At 39.4% G+C, this 23072-nt stretch overlaps 1 protein-coding gene across 1 annotated transcript in view; it reads right to left on the bottom strand.

Moving 5' to 3' along the window:
* ICA1L (islet cell autoantigen 1 like) overlaps positions 1-21160 on the bottom strand; it is a 45578-nt gene extending 24418 nt beyond the window's left edge. The window contains exons 1-4 of the mRNA XM_036254560.1: positions 21054-21160; positions 8434-8616; positions 5037-5109; positions 41-164 (exon numbers count right to left, since the gene is read on the bottom strand). Coding sequence (XP_036110453.1) covers positions 41-164; positions 5037-5109; positions 8434-8616; positions 21054-21056 — 383 coding nt within the window. The 5' untranslated portion in view covers positions 21057-21160. The remainder of the gene's footprint in view (positions 1-40; positions 165-5036; positions 5110-8433; positions 8617-21053) is intronic.
* Positions 21161-23072: the final 1912 nt, after the last annotated feature.

Raw genomic sequence — 23072 nt, 5'->3', positions numbered from 1 at the left:
ATTGAATACAGATTTAAGGATGATGCAAAACCATGTAAACCTTTGCTTGGCTGAGGAGCAGAGAGCCTTGCCAGTGGCGTCCATCATTTTGCCAGCTTGCGTTGTGTCTCGTTCTGCTTGAAACTTTAAAAAGAGTCCTAGTTCATTTTCTTCCTCTGATATAACTAGGAAAAAAATCACAGGATAGTTAATTGTTTTATTTTTATCGTTTGTTTCACACACACCCATAACTAAAATTCTCACATAAATAATTATCTATACATAAGAACTACTTGGGGGAAGAAAAAGACATTTTAAAAATGCAATTTCTGGTTTCTGCTTCTAGAGATTCTGATTTCATAGGTCTGAGGATCTGCTTTTTTTTAAAACAGGCACTCCAGCCTTGGCCAGTTTGGCTCAGCGGCTGAGCCTAGGCCTGCGGACCAGAGAGTCCCGGGTTTGGTTCCCACTAAGAGCACGTACCTTGGTTGAAATTTTTTTCCCCAGCTCTGGTTGGATCGTGCGGGAGGCAGCCACTCAATGTGTCCCTTTCACGTCGATGTTTCTCTCTCTCGCTCTTCCTCTCTTTCCCTCCCACTCTATCTGAACAAAAAATGGAAAAATGTCCTTGAGTGAGGATAGAAAAATAAAAAATAAAAATAAAATAAAACAAGCACTCCAGATGGTTTTGATGCAGTGAATCTATGGAACTTGACTTGGGAAAGATTGATCTTAAATAAAAAAATTAAAAGTAAAAAATGACAAATAAAACAAAACAACAAATGATGCATTTTCAAATGTGCAGAGATGCATTTTAGGAATTTCCTCTTACCAAGTATTCATTTCCTATTTAAATTTAACTTATTCTTGACTCCATCTTGGTTTCCATCCTAGCTCAGTACCCCAGACCCACAGATGTCCACTATTTTGCTGCTGAAACCCTAAAAGTTGTGGTGTAGTACCTTACTACTCAAAATGTGATCCACAAACCAGCCCAGACACATTTGTTACCAGCCTGTGGCAAGTACCAAAACTAAGAAATGGTTTAGAAACTTTTACTAATTTGACTAAGTATTTTATATCTGTTTAATAAATAACGTGTGCTTATATTTTTCATCTTCAACTTCATTTTTCTAAAAATTACTTTTTTTCCCCCCCAGACATGTCAGTTTATAACAGACTGGAAGTAAACCACAAAACAAAAAGTGGTCCTGTACCACAAAGTTTTAGAAGCACTGATCTAGTGCACAACAACCCTCTAATCACAATAACGGGGAGACCATAAAGTGTTAAACTGTAAGCTTAAAGTGGAAAAAATGACAAATGTCACACCTAGTTTCACCCTCGTTTACTGATGGAAAAACTGAAATTAAAAACTGAAAGGGAAGTCCCTGGGTACCTCTGAGGCAGCAACAGGACTCAGGCCTTCTCCCCTGCTTGCTCCCCATTCCCACTGTTCCTCCCGTTGTGCCTACAAGTGCCAACACGTTCTGCAGCATCATCTTTAATAAAGCCAGTGCTGTTTTCTGAATACTTAACCTGCACCAGAGTAGCCTGGATTTGGAGAGTCTTGTTAATTTAATACTTTGATTACTTGAGAGATATACTGATTACACATTTCCTTGAATCAGAACTTCATGAAATATATCTCAGTGAAAACTACTAAAAATATTAATTTATATATAATTATTCAGAAAGCTGAGAACTTGAATTATTTTATTATCAAGTATCAATTGACCATACATTATCATTGAGCCTTGTCCTTATCAGTACAGAAAGAGTAGGAAATGAAACTGAATTTCTGCTAATTTGTTTTGGGATCTGCTGCCAATAACTAGAGGCCCTACTCCCATGTGTCCTTCCTCCAGTCAAGTGTTTCCTATAAAGATTAAAGGTGCTGGACTAATATACTGCAGTTGTCTGATGTTAGTCTCAAAAGAAGATATAATAATAGAATAGTTTTCAAGAACTCACATAATTAGCCCTGGCTGGGTGACTCAGTTGGTTGGAGTGTCATTCCATACACCAAAAGGTTGAGGGATCATTTCCCAGTCAGGGCACATACCTAGGTTGCAGGTTCAATCCCTAGATTGGATATGAGAGGCAACCAATCGATGTTTCTTTCTCTCTCTCTCTCTCTCTCTCTCTCTCTCTCTCCCTCTCTCTCTCTCTCTCTCTCTCCTCTCTAAAAATCAATAAAAACATATCCTCAGGTGAGGGTTCAAAATAAATAAATCACACAATTATACACAATCTTGAGGAGAAAGTACACAATGAAATCTATATGTATATATCTCTTCCTTCCTGGAATGCTCCACTGGCTAAAAAAATCTAGTGATTTCAGAAAAAATACAGGACACACAAAATTTGCTAATATTTTCATATATATATAATTTTTTTATCCTCACTCGACATTTTTCCATTTTTTGTTCAGATAGAGTGGGAGGGAGAGAGAGGAAGAGAGAGAGAAACATCGATGCGAAGGGACACATCGAGTGGCTGCCACCCACACGATCAACCAGAGCCGGGGATAAACTGCAACCGAGGTAAGCGCCCTTAGCGGGAGCTGAACCTGGGTCTCTCTGGACCGCAGGCTAAGGCTCTAATTGCTGAGCCAAACCGGCCAGGGCTCATTTATATTTATTTTTATCCTCACCCAAGGATATTTTCCCATTGGTTTTAGATAGAGCGGAAGGGCGTTAGGGAGACAGAGACACAGAAACAGAGAGAGAAACATCAATGTGAGAGAGACACATTGATTGGTTGCCTCCCACATGACCAAGACCAGGGCCAGGGATTGAACCTGCAACCCAGGTACAAGCCCTTGACCTGGAATTGAACTCTCAACCCTTTGGTCCAAGGGCTGATGCTCTAACTGCTGAGCAAAACCTGCCAGGGCCACATTTTCCTTTCGATCATAGGACTCCCTTGGTTCAATAGCTATGATGGCTTTTACTGCTTGGTAAAACACAGTTGGCTCTCGTTTATCGTGGTTATTCAGTTCCAGACTCCATTTCACGAAGTAGGATTCTTTATTTATATACAGTCATCCTCCGCAACTTCGAGCTTCGACTCTCACGGCTTTACTCTATCGCAGTTTGTTTTTTTTTCTATCCTCACCTGAGGACATTTTTCCATTTTTTGTTCAAGTAGAGTGGGAGGGAGAGAAAGGAAGAGAGAGACAGAAACATCAACGTGAAAGGGACACACTGAGTCGCTGCCTCCTGCATGACCCAACCAGGGCCAGGGACAAACTAAAACCGAGGTCCGTGCCCTCTTACCTCGGTTAGCAGGAACCGAATCCCAGTCTCTATGGACCGCAGGTCGACACTCTAACCACTGAGCCAACTGGCCAGAGCACTGTGGCTGTTTTTTCAAATACTATACTATATTTGAAAAACCATGATAGAGTGAAGTCGCGAAAGTCAAAGCACAAAGTGGTGAGGGACTACTGTATTTCAGGTCCTTAGCAGTGTGACCCACCTTCCTTTGCTCTTTCATCCCCTTATTAGTCCCAATTACACACTCTTCTGCCCTTGCAGACTGTTCTCACTCTTTAAGTTTATCCCTCTGACTCCAAACCTCATCTTTTCTCCACATAGTCAATTTCTATAAACCCTTTAAGTTTTATCTCAATTTTTATCAATGGAATTGCCTTTATTAATTACTCTAATCCATAGTTATTTTTCATTCTGAGAGAATTCAGGGTTACATCTGTATCACTATTCTGAACTCAATTACATACTATTTTGTATCTCTTGTTCTGTCACGAAAAGTTGTTTCTCCAATGATTTACTTGGGAAAAATACATAGTCTTATACATACATGGCAGGCACTCAAAAAATTACCACGCTATACTGGATTTCTTGCTTTAATGGAACAATATCTGAGCTTTGATTATAATGTTTTGAGATTAATATACATAGCCACACAAGAAAATCATTCATTGAGCAAATATTTATTGAGTACAAACTATATGCTAAACATTATTTCTAGGCTTTAAGGACCCAGAAGTAAACAAAACAGACAAATTCTTGTCTAATTTAAGGAGAGCGTTTTCTAGTGGTGGTAAGAAAAACATTGATAAAACATATAGAATGTTGAATAGTGTTAAGAAGACAACAAAGTTATGAGAAAGAGGGGTATTTTGTTTTAGATATAGGGGTCAGGGAAGGCCTCACTGAAAAAAAATTACATTTGACCAAATACATAAAGGAAGTTAGGGATTCTGCTATGCAGATATGCCTACTGTGAAGATCAGTGTGGCTGAAGAGGGGAGAGTTTTAGGAAATGAGGCCAGAGTGGTAACCAGGATCAGAGAGGTGGCCATGTCCAGTAGGCCACTGCAATTAAAGCAAGAGAAGAGATCCAAGATTTAGTTCCAACTTGAAGAGCTCAAGAAGAGAGAAGAATCCAGCAAAAGCAGGATGCTGAGAAGGAATGACCAATAGGAGGAAATCCAGGGAATTATGGTGCCTGGAAGCCAGAGCTATCAAGGAGGAGGGAATAATCAACAGTGTTAAATAATGTGATAAGTCAAATAAAATAAGGACTGAGATTGGTTGTTGGGTTTAGCTTTTGTGATAATGATGAGCAATTTGGTGTAGTGGTGGGGATGAAAACTTAACTGGAGTGAGTACAAGAGAAAGTGGAAGGACAGGAATAAAGACTGTGCATAAAGACAATTAGGTAAAAATGTTCTCTTAAAGGAACAGAGGAATGGGATGGTTACTGCAAGAACAAGTGGAGGGGGCAAGTCAGGAGAGAGTGTTTTTAAGTGATGGAAACAAATCCACTTAAGACTCTGAGCAGGAAAACAGCTCAGCAAAGTGAATCTGTGTCAGAGGACATGGGGACTTTTAGAACAGGTGTTTACGTTGTCATAAGAAACTAGTCATAGCCCTGGCCGGTTTGGCTCAGCGGTTAGAGCGTCAGCCTGCGGTACAGAGAAACTAGTCATAAAACAATTCAATAAACTATTTTTACATTAAACATTTCATTCAAATAAATATTTATATTACACTGGAACTACAGGATATATATCTATGATTTCATACCATTGAGACTTAGCTGGTATTTCTCAACTATCTTCAGAAGGTCAGTGCATGTCTCTTGAATGGAGTGAAAAACCTTTAAAATACAAATTTTATTAGGACAATTCAGAGAACCATAAACAAATACAAAATGTCTGTTGTAAGTACTCCAAAACAGAACATTTTCTTATTTATTTATTTTATCGTTGAAAGTATTACAGATGTTCCCTGTTTTCCCCATTGACACTCCCCTTCCCAGAACATTTTCTTGTAAGTATTATGTCTATTTTCCTGGACTGTGATGTACTTCAGTTTTGGTTTTATTTCTGATGTAGAAAGCACATTTAGATTCCCCTCATGATGTTTGGAAAAAATAGTAATAAATACATGGGAGCTAATAAAAATTTATGATTGTGGAGTTTGTCCTCCCCTCAGCTCCAAACTATCTACACAGCAAAAAGGTAAATCCAATATAAATTCCACCAGGCATAGCCAACCACAAATGAAAAAGAGTACAGATAACCTTAGAAACTGTTAACTCTGACTCTGGCTTTTCTTCAATATTGGTGTAAGCAAAAGAGGTCAGTGAATTTACCATGAAAGTTAAATAATGTATTACAACATTAAAAATAAGTTACTTGTAAATTATTTTTGTTTAGGATTAAGTAACTAACTAAATTATCCAGAACCCTCCCATTTCAAACTAGGCACGTGAAAATTTGAGATTAGGGCACATACACATGAGGTCACTCTTCACACACATCTATAAATGTAGGATTTCCGGCCCAGCTGGTGTGGCTCAGTGGATTGAGCATCCTCCCTCGGAATGAGAGGTTCCAGTTAGATTCTCAGGCAGGGCACATGCCTGGGTTGCAGGCTCCATCCCCAGTAGGGGGTGTGCAAGAAGCAGCCGATTGATGTGTCTCTCTCATATTGAAATTTCTCTCTCTCTCTCCCTTCTTCTCTCTCTAAAACAAAACCAAAACAAAACAATAAAAATATATTTAAATCAATAAAATAGTTTAAAAATATTTTAGGTTTTCCTGAGAACTGGCTGGCATAGGTTTTAGGGTACACCTTCTTCTAACAAACTCCTATGCTAAAGAATTGCTATGAAACTAGTTCTAAAAAAAACTTGGCACTGTGATATATTAAGTTGTAACACTCTGATTATCAAATAGATTTCCAATATCACGATTACTCCTGATCATCCTATGTCTAAAGCAGTTTTGCTATTATTTTGATGTGTGGTCAGAAGGAAGATTGGCCCTGGCCGGTTTGGCTCAGCGGTTAGAGCGTCGGCCTGCGGTCCCGAGAGACCCGGGTTCGGTTCCCGCTAAGGGCACGTACCTTGGTTGCAGTTTGTCCCCGGCCCTGGTTGGGTCGTGTGGGTGGCAACCACTCGATGTGTCGCTTTCACGTCGATGTTTCTCTCTCTCTCTCTCCCTCTCACTCTATCTGAACAAAATATCAAAAAATGTCCTCGGGTGAGGATAAAAAAAAACAAAAACAAAAACAGAACTAAGGAAGATTGGTAATAGATACTAAGATGTAAGTGGAGAAGAACCATCAATTTTTCATGTAAGGTTAGGTATGTTTAAATTGAATTTGGTATGTATATTTGGCAACTTAAAAAGCTGTTTTAAATCTATATGGAAGAAGCCTAGGAAAGAATACAAAAATGATAGTTGTACTATGATGAAGTGATTATGGTTGATTTTTTCCCATGGGTCCTTGAAAGATTTATATACTATTGCTTTTTTATGTTTACACTGAAATTTTTTTTTCAGTTTTAGTGAGGTATAATTTTACAAATAAAATTATTATATATTTAGCCCTGGCCGGTTTGGCTCAGCGGTTAGAGCGCCGGCCTGCGGACCAGAGAGACCCGGGTTCGGTGCCTGCTAAGGTCATGTACCTCAGTTGCAGTTTGTCCGCGGCCCTGGTTGGTTGTGCGGGTGGCAGCTACTCGATGTGTCCCTTTCACGTCTATGTTTCTCTCTCTCTCTTTTCCTCCCACTCTGTCTGAACAAAAAATGGAAAAATGTCCTCGGGTGAGGATAAAAAAAATATATATATATTTAAAATGTACAACATAGCCCTGGCCGGTTTGGCTCAGCGGTTAGAGCATCAGCAGGCAGACCAATTAGTTGCAGGTTTGATTCTGGTCAACGGCATGTACCTGGGTTGCGATTTGTCCCTGGCCCTAGTTGGGGTCGTGCGGGAGGCAGCCACTTGATGTGTCCCTTTCACGTCGATGTTTGTCTCTCTCTCTCACCCTCCCATTCTACCTGAACAAAAAATGGAAAAATGTCCTCGGGTGAGGATAAAAAATAAATAAATAAAAATAAAGTGTACAATATAATTATTGATATAAAAATAATATTTCTCATTCTTAAAAGGTAGCACAAATATTCTTGACTGATTCTAAATATTTGTCTAATGAACTAGAATAAGACTAAAACACAAAATACATCACCCATAGATTATGTAATGATGTAAAACAATACAAAAAAAATCTACTTCTGGGGAATATGGGTGGAAATAGTGATGAGTTCCCTTAGTATTAAAACATATAATACTTATAATAAAGTCCCTTTTTTCCCCTCACATTTGTCATTGAATCCTAAGAGGAATACTTTTCAACACAAATAGTAAAAGCTTGTTAATTTGCTATCTATTTTCACATCTGTTATGGCAATGATATAGTTTAATATTAAGAATGAAAATACTTAGATCAAGAACTATTTAATTAGATCTTTATTTTTAAGAGTCCCAACAAATGATTATATTTCAAGCACAACAGAGCATGTTTGGAAATATTTGTACAAGTTATCTTAACTTAGTATATGTACATGGAATTAATAATTCTGCATTTAAAAATCCAGACCTTTCATTAATATACATGAGACCTTTCCTCTAATTAGCTTAAGTTTTATAGTAATTATTCCTTTTATTTAAATAAAAAAAACAAAGCCAAAATATATTATGAAATACTTCAATAACTCTATCCCTTAATAATTGAAACAAAAATTCTAGCTTATAAAATTCTCACTCACTATTTGATTTCAATTAGTTTATTTCAGTGAGGTGTAAGACTTCACATAAATGTACTAAAGCTATTATGACATAATATATGGTCTCAATTAGAAATATGATTAATTCATTAACATTTAGCTTAAAAACTATAATACTTATGCCAGAGAAATGACTTAATTCATGATTTATCTAATTTATGAACAACAGTCTGTCAATTCTCAATTTGTGAGAATTGTGACCACCTATAGAGAAGATCTAACAGATAGATACAATTAAACATTATCAAATTTGCATTTATCCCAATAAGTTCTTCAGTGTGAAAACTTGTCACAGTCCCAAATAACAACCAGCTATATGCAATACACAGAAGTCTCAAATTTACCTCAAGTTTAGCATCCAATTCTGCATCAGATGCCACCACGTGCTCATCCTCTTTTTTTCCTGTGGCTTTGATAAAAACCTGTTTGGTTTTCCAGTATTTCTTTTGCATTCTGTTGACTACTGACTGGTTATCTTCTGTTCTAGGTTGCCCAAGGGAATCCATGGAGTGACTACAAGGAACAGACTAAAATGAAAGGTCTTTTAAAAATATTTTCAATAATAAATATTTGTTTAGCCAATATTTAATTGAAAACTAAAAAACAATGCTAAATAGAATATTAATGTTAACAGCTAAACATGCTAATGTTTGCTTTGTATGATCTAAATAATTACTTGCACAAGATAACAGGCAAAAAGATTGATACTTAATTTCAGTTAGTATTGATTTTGCAATAATGGCTGGAAATAATTCTAATTTTATGTGAACAATTTCTATTTGTAGACATTTATTAGTTTCTAATATTTCCTTTTGTAATACTACAAAATGAATTTGTACACACATCTTTGCATACCACTATCATTTCCTTAGGAAAATTTCCTTTGATTATAACTGCTTGTCAGAAGAATATAAATTTAATAAGTATTCTCAGATATGCAAAGATTCAGATACATACTATTCTTTAAAAACCACTCAAAGAAATACTTTAGTATCCAAAAAACAAAGTTCTAAGGTATAAGGGAGATCTGTTCTAAAAGAAATAAAGATGAAAATTATAACCTGTAAGATTAAAAATTAATGTTGAAGTGATTGTTTTTAACATGGCTAATGTGACTATATAATGAAAGGCAAATGTGAAAAGTATTCCTTAAGGAGAAGTAAAAAAAGAAATAATAATAGTTTTTAAAGCTCAAATTATTCTAATAAATGGTGGGAGGTAGGAGCAAAGGGAAGTACTAAAGTATGTGACTCATCATTTCCAAGGGAATCAATAGATACTAATGCATTCTTTTTTTTAAATATGTTTTCATTGATTTTTTAGAGAGAGAGGAAGGGAGAGAGACATAGAAACATTAATGAGAACGAGAGAGAGACATCAATCGGCTGCCTCCTGCGTGCCCCGTACTGGGGATGGAGTCCGAAACCCAGACGTGTGCCCTGACCAGGAATCAAACCAGGACTTGTCAGTCCAGGGGCGATGCTCAATCTACTGAGCCACACCGGCCAGGTGATAGTAACATATTCTTAATGTTGGTAAATAAATAGAGGTTCACTTTCTTTTTATTTTAAAGTAATTACTAATGAAATAAAAACAGGATGTCTAATTTATAAATTACTAGAGGCAAAACAAGAAAAACTAGCAAAAGCAGGGTGGGAAAAACAGGAGTAAGGCAACATAAAAAACAGTATAAATGAAGATGACAGAATAAGAACAAATATACTATTTAGTATGATAAATGCAAACTTCCTCTTAAACACAAAGAACTTTAAATAATAGAAAACAAAAAACTATATCCAACTGTATGCTATTTGGGATCCTAAAACAACAAACAGTATTATACTGTTATAATGCATTAGACAGCATTATACAGAACAAACAGCATTACACTGTGCTGACACACAGTCTTGAGGGAAAACTTGGCAGTCCATCTTTCCCCTTCAATTTCTCTCTGCTTTTGGTTGGTCTTGATTTGCTTTTTATTAGTTCCACCCTCCCCAGATTGTTATTAGCATGATGGCCAGTCCAACTGTATGACAAACTACTGATTTCTTCTACTAAGTTGACTGCAGGCTTAGGCCCAATCAGTTAAGAGAACAAAATCTAGGGATTATCAGAAGAGAACATCTATTCCCTACCTCAACTTCCATGCTGATGTAGCTCAAACAGTACTCTCCTGGCCTCTTTCCACTCCCTCACTATCTCCTTCATGGGGGAAAAAAGAATAATTTATCTGACTGGATTTCAGAGCAATAAACTTAGTCTTCCATTTCCTGTCTGGAAGCTATCCTACCTAAAGAGCCTACACAATCCCTGGCAAGGGGAGGACATTGGCTGGGGGAGTGTGTGAGGGGATGTAAATCAGCAGAAAGTAAGATTTGTACATCTGTGGTTTTCTGATTGAGGGCACTGCTAAATCTGCTTGCCACTGGGGGTAAGTTGAGCAGAAAACCAAATCTAACTGGCTTGAGACATTAGATGATAGAGTTCAAGGCTAGAGAACTACCAGAAACTTAGAAAAAATATTCTGGAAGGAAGAGAGCCAAAGAGAAGGTGATCCCAAAAATCTATATACAAAGTCCTCCCATGACCTGTGCTGATCATGAGGTGAGGGAGGAGACCCCAGGGGTCCTGGCAGAAAATCAGCTGTTGGAAACTAAAGTAACTCAGTAAAGATTTCAGCTGCTACCACTACAGAGAAGAGAAGCTCTGGAGACAGTTCAACCAAGTTAACCGCCTTTAAAATAAAAATTATTCTTTAAAGAAGCAAAACAGAATCCAGAGTTTCTAAAATTTATCATTTAAAATGTCAAAAATCCAATAAAAAACACTACACATATAATGAAATAGGAAAATGTGGCTCATACTCCAGGAAAAAAAAGGCAATCAATAAAAACAGATTCCAAACATTTCCCAGATATTTTAATTATCAGAAAAGCATTTTAAAGGCGCTATTATAAACATGTACTAAGACTTAAGTAGAATATGTGCACAATAAATGAGAAGAGACAGCCCTAGACGGTTTGGTTCAGTAGTTAGAACATTGGCCCATGGACCAGAGTTGCGGGTTTGATTCTGGCCAAGGGCACGCACCTTGGTTGTGGTTCGCCCCGGCCCTGGTTGGGGTCATAGGGGAGGCAGCCAGTTGGTGGCCCTGGCCAGGTAGTTCAGTTGATTAGAATGTTGTTCTGATACACCAAGGTTGTGGGTTTGATCCTGGTCAGGGCACATACAAGAATCAAACAATGAATGCATAAATAAGTGGTACAACAAATTGATGTTTCTTTCCCTCTCTCCCCCTTCCACTCTCTCTCTAAAATCAATTAAAAAAGAAAAAAGAAGTCTGGGATCAAACTGTCCCTCCTTTACAAATAAGCTTGATTTTCCCATTTGAACATTTTAGAGAGTATTTATCCCCTCGAATATTTTTCAGCCATAATTTCTCCTTTTTATCTGAGTCTCCTATTAGGTGTTATTTTTTATATGTCTTAATGTCTCATTTTTATGTTTTTCTGTGCTATATTTTGAATTAATTTCTCAGTACAATCTTCCAATTTATGAATTCTCATTTCAAATCTATTTAGTCTAGAGTTGATACCAGCTATTGAATTGTTGTTTGTTTTTTTTTTAAAAAAACTCAGTGACTGGCCTGGCCAGTGTGGCTCAGTGGACTGAGCATCATCCCATAGACTGAGAGGTCCCACATCAATTCCTGTTCAGGGCACATGCCTGGATTGCGGGCTCAATCCTCAGTGGAGAGTGTGCAGGAGGCAGCCGATATTTCCCTCTCATATCAATGTTCAATGTTTCTATCTCTCTCTCCCTTACTTCCTCTCTAAAAAAATCAATGAAAACATTAAAAAAAAAAAGGCTTTTAAAAAAATTTGTCTAATATATCTGGTGCTTCCAATTCTCCTAATTTCTTATCGAATATCATTCCAATTTTTCTCTTTGTACCATAACTGTATAGAATATTTAGGTTTTTCCATAAAATTATTTTCATCTGGAATGAATTATTATTCCAAATGTTGATTTTATTGGCTAAATTTTGTAGGCTCATTGTGAATATAGAATGATTTTTTTCCCTTTTCTTCTCTGTGGTTATTCCTCCTTATCTAGTGGTTATGTATAGAGTTGTCTCCACTTCACCTTCATGGTTCCTACTTCCACAGTGTATTATACTGATATGTTAGAGCCCCTGGATAGTCTAGTGATATCTGAAATACTGTTTATCTAATCAATGAGTTGGAGGAACACTGAATGGAAAACAGTTAATGTCTACCAGCCTGCAGAAACTAAACTCCCAGACTCCAGGGCCTACTTTTTTTTTTTATCCTCACCGGAGGACATTTTTCCATTTTTTGTTCAGATAGAGTGGGAGGGAGGGAGAGGAAGAGAGAGAGAGAGAGAGAAAGAGAAACATTGACACGAAAGAGGCACATTGAGTGGCTACCACCCACACGACCAACCAGGGCCAGGGACAAACTGCAACCGAGGTACGCGCCCTTAGCGGGAACCGAACCCAGGTCTCTCTGGACCGCAGGCTGACGCTCTAACCCCTGAGCCAAACCAGCCAGGGGTCCAGGAGCTACTTTTATACTGATTCGGTTCCACTCACCACTTTTTCTATCTTGTTTCTGGTCCACATTTATCTTTTATCTAGCCAAGATAAATATTTTTGGGTTTGTTTTTTTGCATGACTATTATGAGTTTGGGGCAAACCTTACTATGTCATCTAAACAGAATCTTTATTTCTAACACGACGTTTTTTTTTTTTTTGAAACACAGTCATCACATAGAACACTTTCATTTTTGTCCTATACTGCACAATATTTATTTATTTTATATATATATATATTTTTTCTTTATTGATTTTTAGAGAGAGAGGAAGGGAGAGAGAGAGAGATAGAAACATCGATGAGAGAGAACATCGACTGGTTGCCTCCTGCATGTCCTCCACGAGGGGTCGGGCCTACAACCTGGGCATGTGGCTTGATCGGGAATTGAACCGGTGACCTCTTGGTGCATGGATTGATGTTCAACCACTGAGCCACACCTGCCGGGCTGTCCTATACAATATTTAAATGTTTTACCTATCTCCTGGATTTAGAGTATAAATCTTAAAACAAATCAATATTCTTTTTAGTGGTAGTTCTATACACACTCTACTTAACCTGTTAACCGGGGAATTCCCTTTTTACTGTATGCAACGTTTGACGTATACATCCTGCTTGGTTAACAGGTTAAAATGTTTCATTACGGGGGAGACTGAAAATGGCTGCGGAGTGAATGGAAGCTAACAGACCATCTCCCAGGACCAAACTGGAATTACAACGAAAATAAAGACAAATCGTCAGGAAAAGGCAACCGAAAAGCAGCTTGGAGGACCACATAACCAGGGACACTGACTCAATCCTGGTAGGCTTGCGAAGATGGGGGGGGGGGGGCTGGGAGCCCACGGTTCCCAGCGGCCTGGGCTGGGAGCTGCAACAGCCTCGACTGGGACCTGCGACCTCGGCTGGGAGCTGCAGCGTCCTCGGCTGGGACCTGCGACCTCGGCTGGGAGCTGCACCCTTGGCTGGCAACTGCGGCAGCCTCAGCCGGGAGTGACAACCTTAGCTGGGAGCAGCGCCCTTAGCTGGAAGTGGAGCCCACAGGTTACACTCCTAAGCAGCTCCACAGTGCAGAGCTGGGACAGAGGCTAAATTAGCAGCAGCCACTCACCTTGGGCTCTGCCAGAGGGAGGGCAGACTGGATTGGAACTGTGTGAGGTCACTCGTGATTTGGAGGGAGCTCAGAGCTTTTGCTGAGTTCCAGTTACCCTGGACTGTGGTTATCTAACTCCTTCCCAGGGCTCTGGGGAGAGGCGGTGGCCCCTCCCTCAGAGATTCAACGCCACCCGGTGGCCATTGAAATGCGAATTGAGGCCCATTACCAATCAGCATTTGCCCCACTCTCAGGAAATCCTCTTACACTGAGCACCTGAGGGAGTTTTTCAGTCAACTCAGAAACCAAGGTTCTTCAGGTGACCGCTAGTAATAGCCTCCAGGCAAAAGGCTAGAGGATAACTACCATTCCCTAGGCTAGCAACTCTAACCAGGAAAGTAAGACTTGACAGTGGTGTTTAAAGTGGGTCCTCCCTGCCTCATCCAAACCCAGGAGAGGGAGCCACAAACAGCAGAACACCAACACCCACAGGGAAAATCTGGCAGGCTCCAAAGCCTACTGTGATAGCCAAAATGGTGAAACACAGAAACAAAAGCCAAATGAAAGAATAAGAGACCTCTACCGAAGATGAGATAAATGAGGTGCAGTTCAGCAAGTTAACAGAACTAGAATTCAGAGCCATGATCTTGAGGAAGCTCAACAGCATGTGTAAGGACATGAGCACCATGAGGAAGAAGGCATTCAAGTTCAAGAAGCACAGAGAGCCCCACGTAAGAAGAACTCAAACAGGCCCACACCAAGACACATAGTAATCAAACTGCCAAAAATTAAAGACAAAGAGAGAATCCTAAAAGCAGCAAGAGAGAAGCAACAAGTTACCTACAAAGGAAACCCCATAAAGCTCTCAGCTGACTTCTCAACAGAAACACTACAGGCCAGAAGGGAATGCCATGAGGTAATCAAGGTCATGAAAAACAAGGATCTGAATCCATGACTACTCTACCCAGAAAGGCTATCATTCAAAATAGAAGGTCAAATAAAGAGCTTCCCAGACAAAAAAAAGGCTAAGGGAATACACTAGCACCAAACCAGCACTGCAAGAAATGTTAAAAGGACTGCTGTAATTAGCAGGAGAAATAGGAAGAAAAATATAACCACACTAAACAAAAATGGCAATAAATAAGTACATATCAATAATCACCTTAAATGTAAATGGATTGAATGCTCCCATAAAAAGACACAGAGTAGCTGATTGGATAAGAAAGCATGACTCATCTATATGTTGTTTACAGGAGACCTACCTCACAACAAAAGACTCACATAGGTTGAAAGTGAAGGGATGGAAAAAAATCTTCCAAGCAAACGGAAATGAAGAAAAAACTGGGGTAGCAATACTCATATCTGATAAAATAGATTTCAAAATGAAGGCCATAACTAGAGACAAAGAAGACCACTACATAATATTGAAAGAATCTATCCAACAGGAAGATATAACCTTGATAAACATATATGCACCCAATATAGGAGCACCAAAATATATTAAAAATCTTCTGGAGGACTCCAAAGGAGAAATCGATAGCAATACAATCATAGCGGGGGACTTCAACACCCCGCTGACATCACTGGATAGATACTCTAGACAAAAAATTAGCAAGGAAACAGAAACTCTAAATGAAGCACTAAACCAAATGGAATTAATAGATATCTACAGAGAATTACACCCCAAAATTAGAGAATTCACATTCTTCTCAAGTAAACATGGGACATTCTCAAAGACAGACCACATGTTAGGACACAAAGTAAGTCTCTACAAGTTCAAGAAGATTGAAATCATATGAAGCATCTTCTCAGATCACAATGGCATGAAACTAGAAATCAATTGCAACAAGAACATGCAAAGACATCTGAACACATGGAAGCTAAATAGCATGTTATTAAACAATGAATGGGTTACTGAGGAGATCAAGGAAGAAAAAAAAACTTCCTGGAAACCAGTGAAAATGGAGACACAACAACACAAAATCTATAGGATGCAGCGAAAGCAGTTCTGAGAGGGAAGTTCATAGCACTACAGGCCTACCTCAAAAAACCAGAAAAATCTCTAATAGACTATCTAACCTCACAACTTAAAGAACTAGAGAGCAAACAAAAAGAAAACCCCATAGCAAGTAGAAGGAAGGAAATAGTAAAGATCAGAGCAGAAATAAACAACATAGAGTCCAAAAAACCAATTCAAAGGATCAATGAAACAAAGAGCTGGTTTTTTTAAAAGATAAACAAGATTGATGGACCCTTAGCTAGACTCACCAAGAAACAAAGATAGAGAACCCAAATACACAAAATCAGAAATCAAGGAGGAGAAGTAACAACTGACAGCACAGAAATACAAAAGATGGTTAACAACTACTATGAACAATTACATGGCACAAATTCGACAATCTAAGTGAAATGGACAAATTTCTAGAAACACATAGTCTCCCAAAACTGGACCAGGAAGGATAGAAAACTTGAACAGACCAATAACAACAGAAGAAATTGAAGATGTAATCAAGACTCTCCCAGCGAACAAAAGCCCAGGCCCGGATGGCTTCACGGGGGAGTTTTACCGAACATTCAAAGAAGACCTAATACCCATTCTCCTCAAACTATTTCAAAAAATTCAAGAAGAAGGAAGACTTCGAAACTCGTTTTATGAAGCCAGCATAATTCTAATTCCAAAACCAGAAAAAAACACTACAAAGAAAGAAAACTACAGGCCAATATCCCTGATGAACATAGGTGCCAAAATCCTGAACAAAATACTAGCAAATCGGATCTAGCAATACACCAAAAAAATTATTCACCATGACCAAGTAGGATTCATCTCAGGGATGCAAGGCTGGTACAATATTCACAAATCAATAAACGTGATACACCACATAAATAAAATGAAGAATAAAAACCACATGATCATATCAATAGATGCCGAAAAAGCCTTCGACAAAATCCAGCATTCATTTTTGACAAAAATGCTCAGCAATGTGGGAATAGAGGGATCATATTTGACATAATAAAGGCCATATATGAAAGACCTACAGCCAACATCATACTCAATGGGCAAAAACTAAAAGCATTTCCCTTAAGAACAGGAACAAGGCAAGGATGCCGACTTTCACCACTCTTATTTAACATAGTACTGGAAGTCTTAGCCACAGCAATCAGACAGGAAGAAAAAATAAAAGGGATCCAAATTGGAAAGAAGGGAGTGAAACTCATTATTCGCAGATAACATGATACTATACGTAGAAAACCCCAAAGACTCCAACAAAAATTTACTAGACTTAATAAATGAATTTGGAAAAGTAGCAGGATACAAAATTAACGTCAAGAAATTGATGGCATTCTTATACACCAATGATGAACTCACAGAAAGAGAAACTAAGAAAACAATCCCATTTACCCTTGCGGCAAAAAAATTAAGATACCTAGGAATAAACTTAACCAAAAAAATAAAGGACCTATTCGCAGAAAACTACAGGCCATTGAAAAAACAAATAGAGGAAGATATAAAAAAGTGGAAGCACATACCTTGCTCATGGATTGGAAGAATTAACATCATTAAAATGTCCATACTACCCAAAGCTATCTATAGATTCCATGCAATCCCCATCAAAATACCAATGGCATACTTCACAGAATTAGAACAAGTACTTCAAAAGTTCATATGGAACCAAAAACAACCTCGAATAGCCACAGCAATCTTGAAAAAGAAGAACAAAGTTAGAGGGATCACATTTCCAGATTTCAGGTTATACTTCAAAGCCACTATAATCAAAACAACCTGGTACTGGCACAAGAACAGGCATATAGACCAGTGGAACAGAACAGAGAACCCAGAAATGGATCCAAGGCAATATGCTCAATATTTGACAAAGGTGGCAAGAGCATACAGTGGAGTAAGGACAGCCTCTTTAATAAATGGTTTTGGGAAAATTGGACAGCTGCATGCAAAAAAATGAAACTAGACCATCAACTTACACCCTACACAAGAATAAACTCAAAATGGATAAAAGATTTAAATGTGACTCATGAATCTATAAAAATCCTAGAAGAAACTGTAGGCAACAAAATTTCAGACAAAATTAAATCCTACACAGCAAAATTTTCAATGATACATCACCTAAGGCAGTAGAAACAAAGGAGAAAATGAACACATGGGACTACATCAAACTCAAAAGCTTCTGCACAGCAAAAGATACAATCATCAAAACAGAAAGGCAACTCACTCTATGGGAGAGCATAATTGCCAATGATACATCAGATAAGGGGTTAATTTCCAATATATATAGAATACTCATACAACTCAACAAAAGAAAGACAAAGAACCCAATTAGAAAAATGGGCAGAGGAGCGAATAGACACCTCTCCAAACAGGACATAGAAATGGCCAAGAGACATATGAAGAAATGCTCAACATCACTAATCATCAGAGAGATGCAAATTAAAACAACAATGAGATATCACCTCACACCTGTCAGAATGGCCGCCATCAACAAATCATCAAACAACAAGTGTTGGCAAGGGTGTGGAGTAAAGGAGACTCTAGTACACTGCTGGTGGGAATGCAGACTGGTGCAGCCACTATGGAAAACACTGTGGTGTTACCTCAAAAAATTAAAAATTGAACTTCCATTTGACCCAGTGATCCCACTTCTAGGAATATACCTAAGAAGCTTGAAACACCAATCAGAAAGAATATATGTACCCCCATGTTTGTAGCAACACTATTTACAATAGCTAAGATCTGGAAACAGCCCAAGTGTCCATCAGTAGACGAATGGATAAAAAAGCTGTGGTACATATACACAATAGAGTACTATGTAGCTGTAAGAAAGAAAGATCTCTCATCCTTTGAGACTACATGGAGGGACCTGGAAAGTATTATCCTAAGTGAAACAAGCCAAGCAGAAAAGGACAAATACCACATGATCTCACATATATATGGAATATAATGAATATAACAGTCTGAGGAATAGGGTATACCCAGAAACACGGAAGTAGGGTACAGACTGACAACCCTCAGAAAAGGGGGTGGTGGGGGGTGGGAATAGATAAACCATAGAACTTATATATGCATAATCAATGGACGTGGACAACAAAACCGGGGATGGGGCGGGGGAGATGGGGAGGAGGGTGTCAATGGGGTAAAAAAGGAGAAACATCTGTAACAAAAATAAAATTAAAAATTAAATTAAAAAAATAAATAAATAAAAGGAAAAAAAAAAAAGAATAGCCATCTTAAATGTGTACATGTGTGTATGTGATTAATAGCAAAGCTACCACCCAGCCAGTGTGGTTCAGTGGTTGAGTGTTGACCCACGCACCAAAAGATCACCAGTTCAATTCCCAGTCAGGGCACATGCCCAGGTTGTGGACCAAATCCCCAGTGGAGGGCATGCAGGAGGAGGCCAATCTATGTCCTCTGTCATTGATGTTTCTGTCTCCCTCTCCCTTCCTCTCTCTCTAAAAAAATCAATAAAGAAAAAAATAATAAAGTTCTTAAATGGTAAAGATTCTTTAAAAAAAAAAATAGCAAAGCTACCAAACACAAGAAAAAAATGGACAGAACTGAAAGGAGAAATAGACAAATCTACAGTAATAATTAGAGACTAACACTCCCTCCAGAGTGACAGAATAAGGAGACATAAAAACTGTGAACATATAAAAAGTTTGAGCAAGACTATCAACCATGCTGACCTAATTAACCCATCACCAGCCGAAAACCTATTTTTTTCCTAAGGGTAATTGGAACATTCTCCAGAATAGACCATAAGCTAGACAGAAAAAAAAAAAAAAATCAATAAATGTAAAGGTATTGAAATAATACAGAGTATATTCTTTGACTATCACTAATTTAGAAATAAATAATAATGATCTAGAAAATTCCCAAATATTCAGAAATAAAATCACACATTCAAATAAATAATGTACCAAAGAAACCACAGAGATATTTTTAAATATTTAAAACTAAATGAAATAATGAAAACCCCCAAATTTGAAGGATATAGCTAAAGCATGCTTAGAGGAAAACTTATAGCTTTAAAATGCCTATATGAAAGAAAGGTATAAAATCAATTATTTATGCTTCTACCTTAAGAAGTTAGAAAATAAAAAGCAAATTAGACCCAAAGTAGAAGAAATGAAATTTAGAATTAAGGGTAGAAATTAATGAAATAGAAAACAAGCAAATAAGAGAGTCAATAAGAGATAAAATCAATAGTCAAAAGTTGGTTCATTTGAAAAATCACTAAAATGATAAGCTTTCAGCAAGAACAATCAAGCAAAAAAGAAAGAAAGATATAGATAATAAATATCAGGTGGGCAGGAAGAGAATGGTAATAGTAGAAAAAGAACTTCAGATTTATTGCAAATGTTTTATTTATTTTTTTTATTGATTTTTTTAGACAGAGAGGAAGGGAGAGAAAAAGAGACAGAAACATCAATGAGAGAGGATGTAGATTGGCCTCCTCCTGCATGCCCTCCACTGGGGATTTGGTCCACAACCTGGGCATGTGCCCTGACTGGGAATCCTACTGGTGACTTTTGGTGCATGGGTCAACACTCAACCACTGAGCCACACTGGCTGGGCGGTAGCTTTGCTATTAATCACATACACACATGTACACTTTTAAGATGGCTATCTGAACAAAAAATGGGAAAAAATGTCCTCAGGTGAGGATAAAATTAAATTAAATTAAAATTAAAAAATCTACAGTGTTATTTGCAAACAACATTGTTGAATGGCAAAATGCTACTACTAATAACAATAATGATAATAATGAGTTATATAGAAAGTGACTAACTTTTAATGGTGAATATTGGATGGAAGCAGAAGTTTGAAAAGTTTGACTTCAGAAAACAAGAAAAACTTACGGGATGAATGAAAAATTAACAAAATGCAAGAAGAGAGTAAGGATATTATTAAATAACAAAAGCCAGTTTGCATGAAGAAATCTTTACAGTTAGACATATTTAAAAGTCTTTCACACACCTCATCTGTTGTTATTAGAGAATATGTTTTTGTACTTTGAACAGGCTGATCTCTGAACACTCATCTAACTCTAAAATTATAATGATATGTCTGACAATTATAATTGTAATTAGAACACTATCTTGCACAAAACTGTTTTCATGGCTAGATGTACAATAATTTTGCACTATTAAATAAAAACAGACATTTCAAAGAATACTGGGTATGTTAGGTACAGACAACAAATATAAAATGATTAAAATTTGTCATATAACGATATATACATACCATTAGATGATCATTTGGCCAACAAATATATGATTAAGTCCTACAACAGGATGAGGCACCTGTCGCTACTCCATAAATATTCATGTGAAGATGATTAAAGTGATATCACGTTACAGTACATTGCCTGAGTCAGAACCAAATACATCAATACATAAATATTTAGAGAAAACCAAAAACCATGGATAAACATTTTCTTCCCAATAAGCTATTTTACAGTGACCTATAGTTTATAATAGCTTTTTTGCTCGGTGCATCAAGATCATCTCTTACATGAAAAATAACCCTACGCCCTCCACTGGCAAACCCACAGCATTCCGGGTTGGTTGCCAGGATGGATTTTTTTCCCCCTCCATCTTTCTCAGAGCATCAGGTTTCTGACCAATGACATCATTTGGGCATCTGACCAGATGATCTGTGTTTCCATAAGCCGGATGGATCCGTGCGTGTGGCTGGGTTCAAGGCTTCCGGCCGCAAGATCTGTGCTACGAACGCCCGTGGGAGCTCGTGCATTCCGCTGTTCGCCTTAAACCGCACATTCACTTATGTTCTGTTTTTACCCATTGCTTGCCACTTAGTTTCTAAAGGAGACATTCCCATTTCAAAATAATGACATAAAAATATGCACAGCAGGAGGAGGTCAGCAGGAAAGCACCTAAAGGCTGTGAGCTTTTGCCTTTAATGGAAGGATCTCCACCTTTCAGGGAAATAACCCAAACCAGCCTCAGGCCGCGGCGCACGCGCGCTACCGGGGTGAGCCTGGGCGACGCTCCGTTGGTCCCGAGAAGACCCAGCCGCACCAAAACCCACTCCTGGCGGGTTCTGCTCCGAGGAGCTCAGACCAGGAGGGAGGGCCGCAGGGGCCGGGGACCCCTAGGGAACCGCAGAGGCCAGCGAGACCTCGAGAGACCGCATGCGTGGGTGGCGGGCGCCTCCCGCGGCGTCTCCACGTTGGGGCGTCGCCATGGAAACCAAGGGTTTGGCGGCCGGGCCCTGTGAGCCTGGGAGGGCGCGGCCGGACCGCCACGGGGCGAAGCGGGGCCGAGGGACGGCCGCAGACGCTCACCGTGACGCGCTGGTCCTCTGTCGCCTCGGGCCGCGCGGGGCCGCGCGGAGGTCCGTCCCGGCACCCGTTCCCGCCGCCGCCGCTCGCGAGCCCGCCACGCCGCCCGGCGCTCCCGCAGTCCGTGCCCTCCTTACCGGTGCGTCGAGGTGTCGGGCTCCGGCTGCGGGAGGCGGGAGGTTTAAACTCGGCGCCCGCGCCCCGGATCCGCGTTCACTCCCCTCTCGCCTGTCCCGACGGGGCCCCGGCTCTCAGTCGGTCCTGAAGAAACGCAGGACCCTCTCTTCCTCCTTTCCCTAACTCCTCTACCGAACAAAGTGAGGTGACAAACCAGAGACCGGTCAGAGCAGCGGCGCAAGGAACCGAGCGTGGTGCCTATGAGGTGGGTCAGTGGACGGGGCTCTCGGCTTCCTCTGGGCCCTCAGCCCGGGTCGGCCAGCCGTCTCCCCGCCCCTCCGAGCCCCCGCTGCACCTGCCTGGCGCGCCGGTGCCGCCAGCGAGGCTATGAGTTGAGCTTGGGTCATTCCCGAGACCTAGGGAGCGCACGCGGAAATGTTCACGTGCTGTAGTTAACTCTTACTTAAAGGTTGAAAGGAGATTAAGTTAACAGCTGTTAGTTACTGACTTCGAATGCAAATAATTTGTTGTCAGATATGTCTTGGCCCTGGCCGGTTTTGCTCAGTGGTTAGAGCGTCGGCCTGCGGTCCAGAGAGACCCAGGTTCGGTTCCGTTAAGGGCATGTACCTCGGTTGCAGTTTGTCCCCGGCCCTGTTTGGGTCGTGCAGGAGGCAGCCACTCGATGTGTCCCTTTCATGTCGATGTTTCTCTCTCTGTCTCTCTCTTCCTCTCTCCCTCCCACTCTGTTTGGGGGGGGGGGGAATGTCCTCGGGTGAGGATAAAAAAAAAAAAAGTCTTCAAAAGCAAAAGGTAAAATTTGAGCCTAAAAACCTTAGGGGGGA

This window comes from Molossus molossus, unplaced genomic scaffold (genome assembly GCF_014108415.1).
Source record: "Molossus molossus isolate mMolMol1 unplaced genomic scaffold, mMolMol1.p scaffold_m16_p_11, whole genome shotgun sequence".
NCBI lineage: Eukaryota > Metazoa > Chordata > Mammalia > Chiroptera > Molossidae > Molossus > Molossus molossus.
This window is presented reverse-complemented; position numbering and strand designations above follow the sequence as displayed.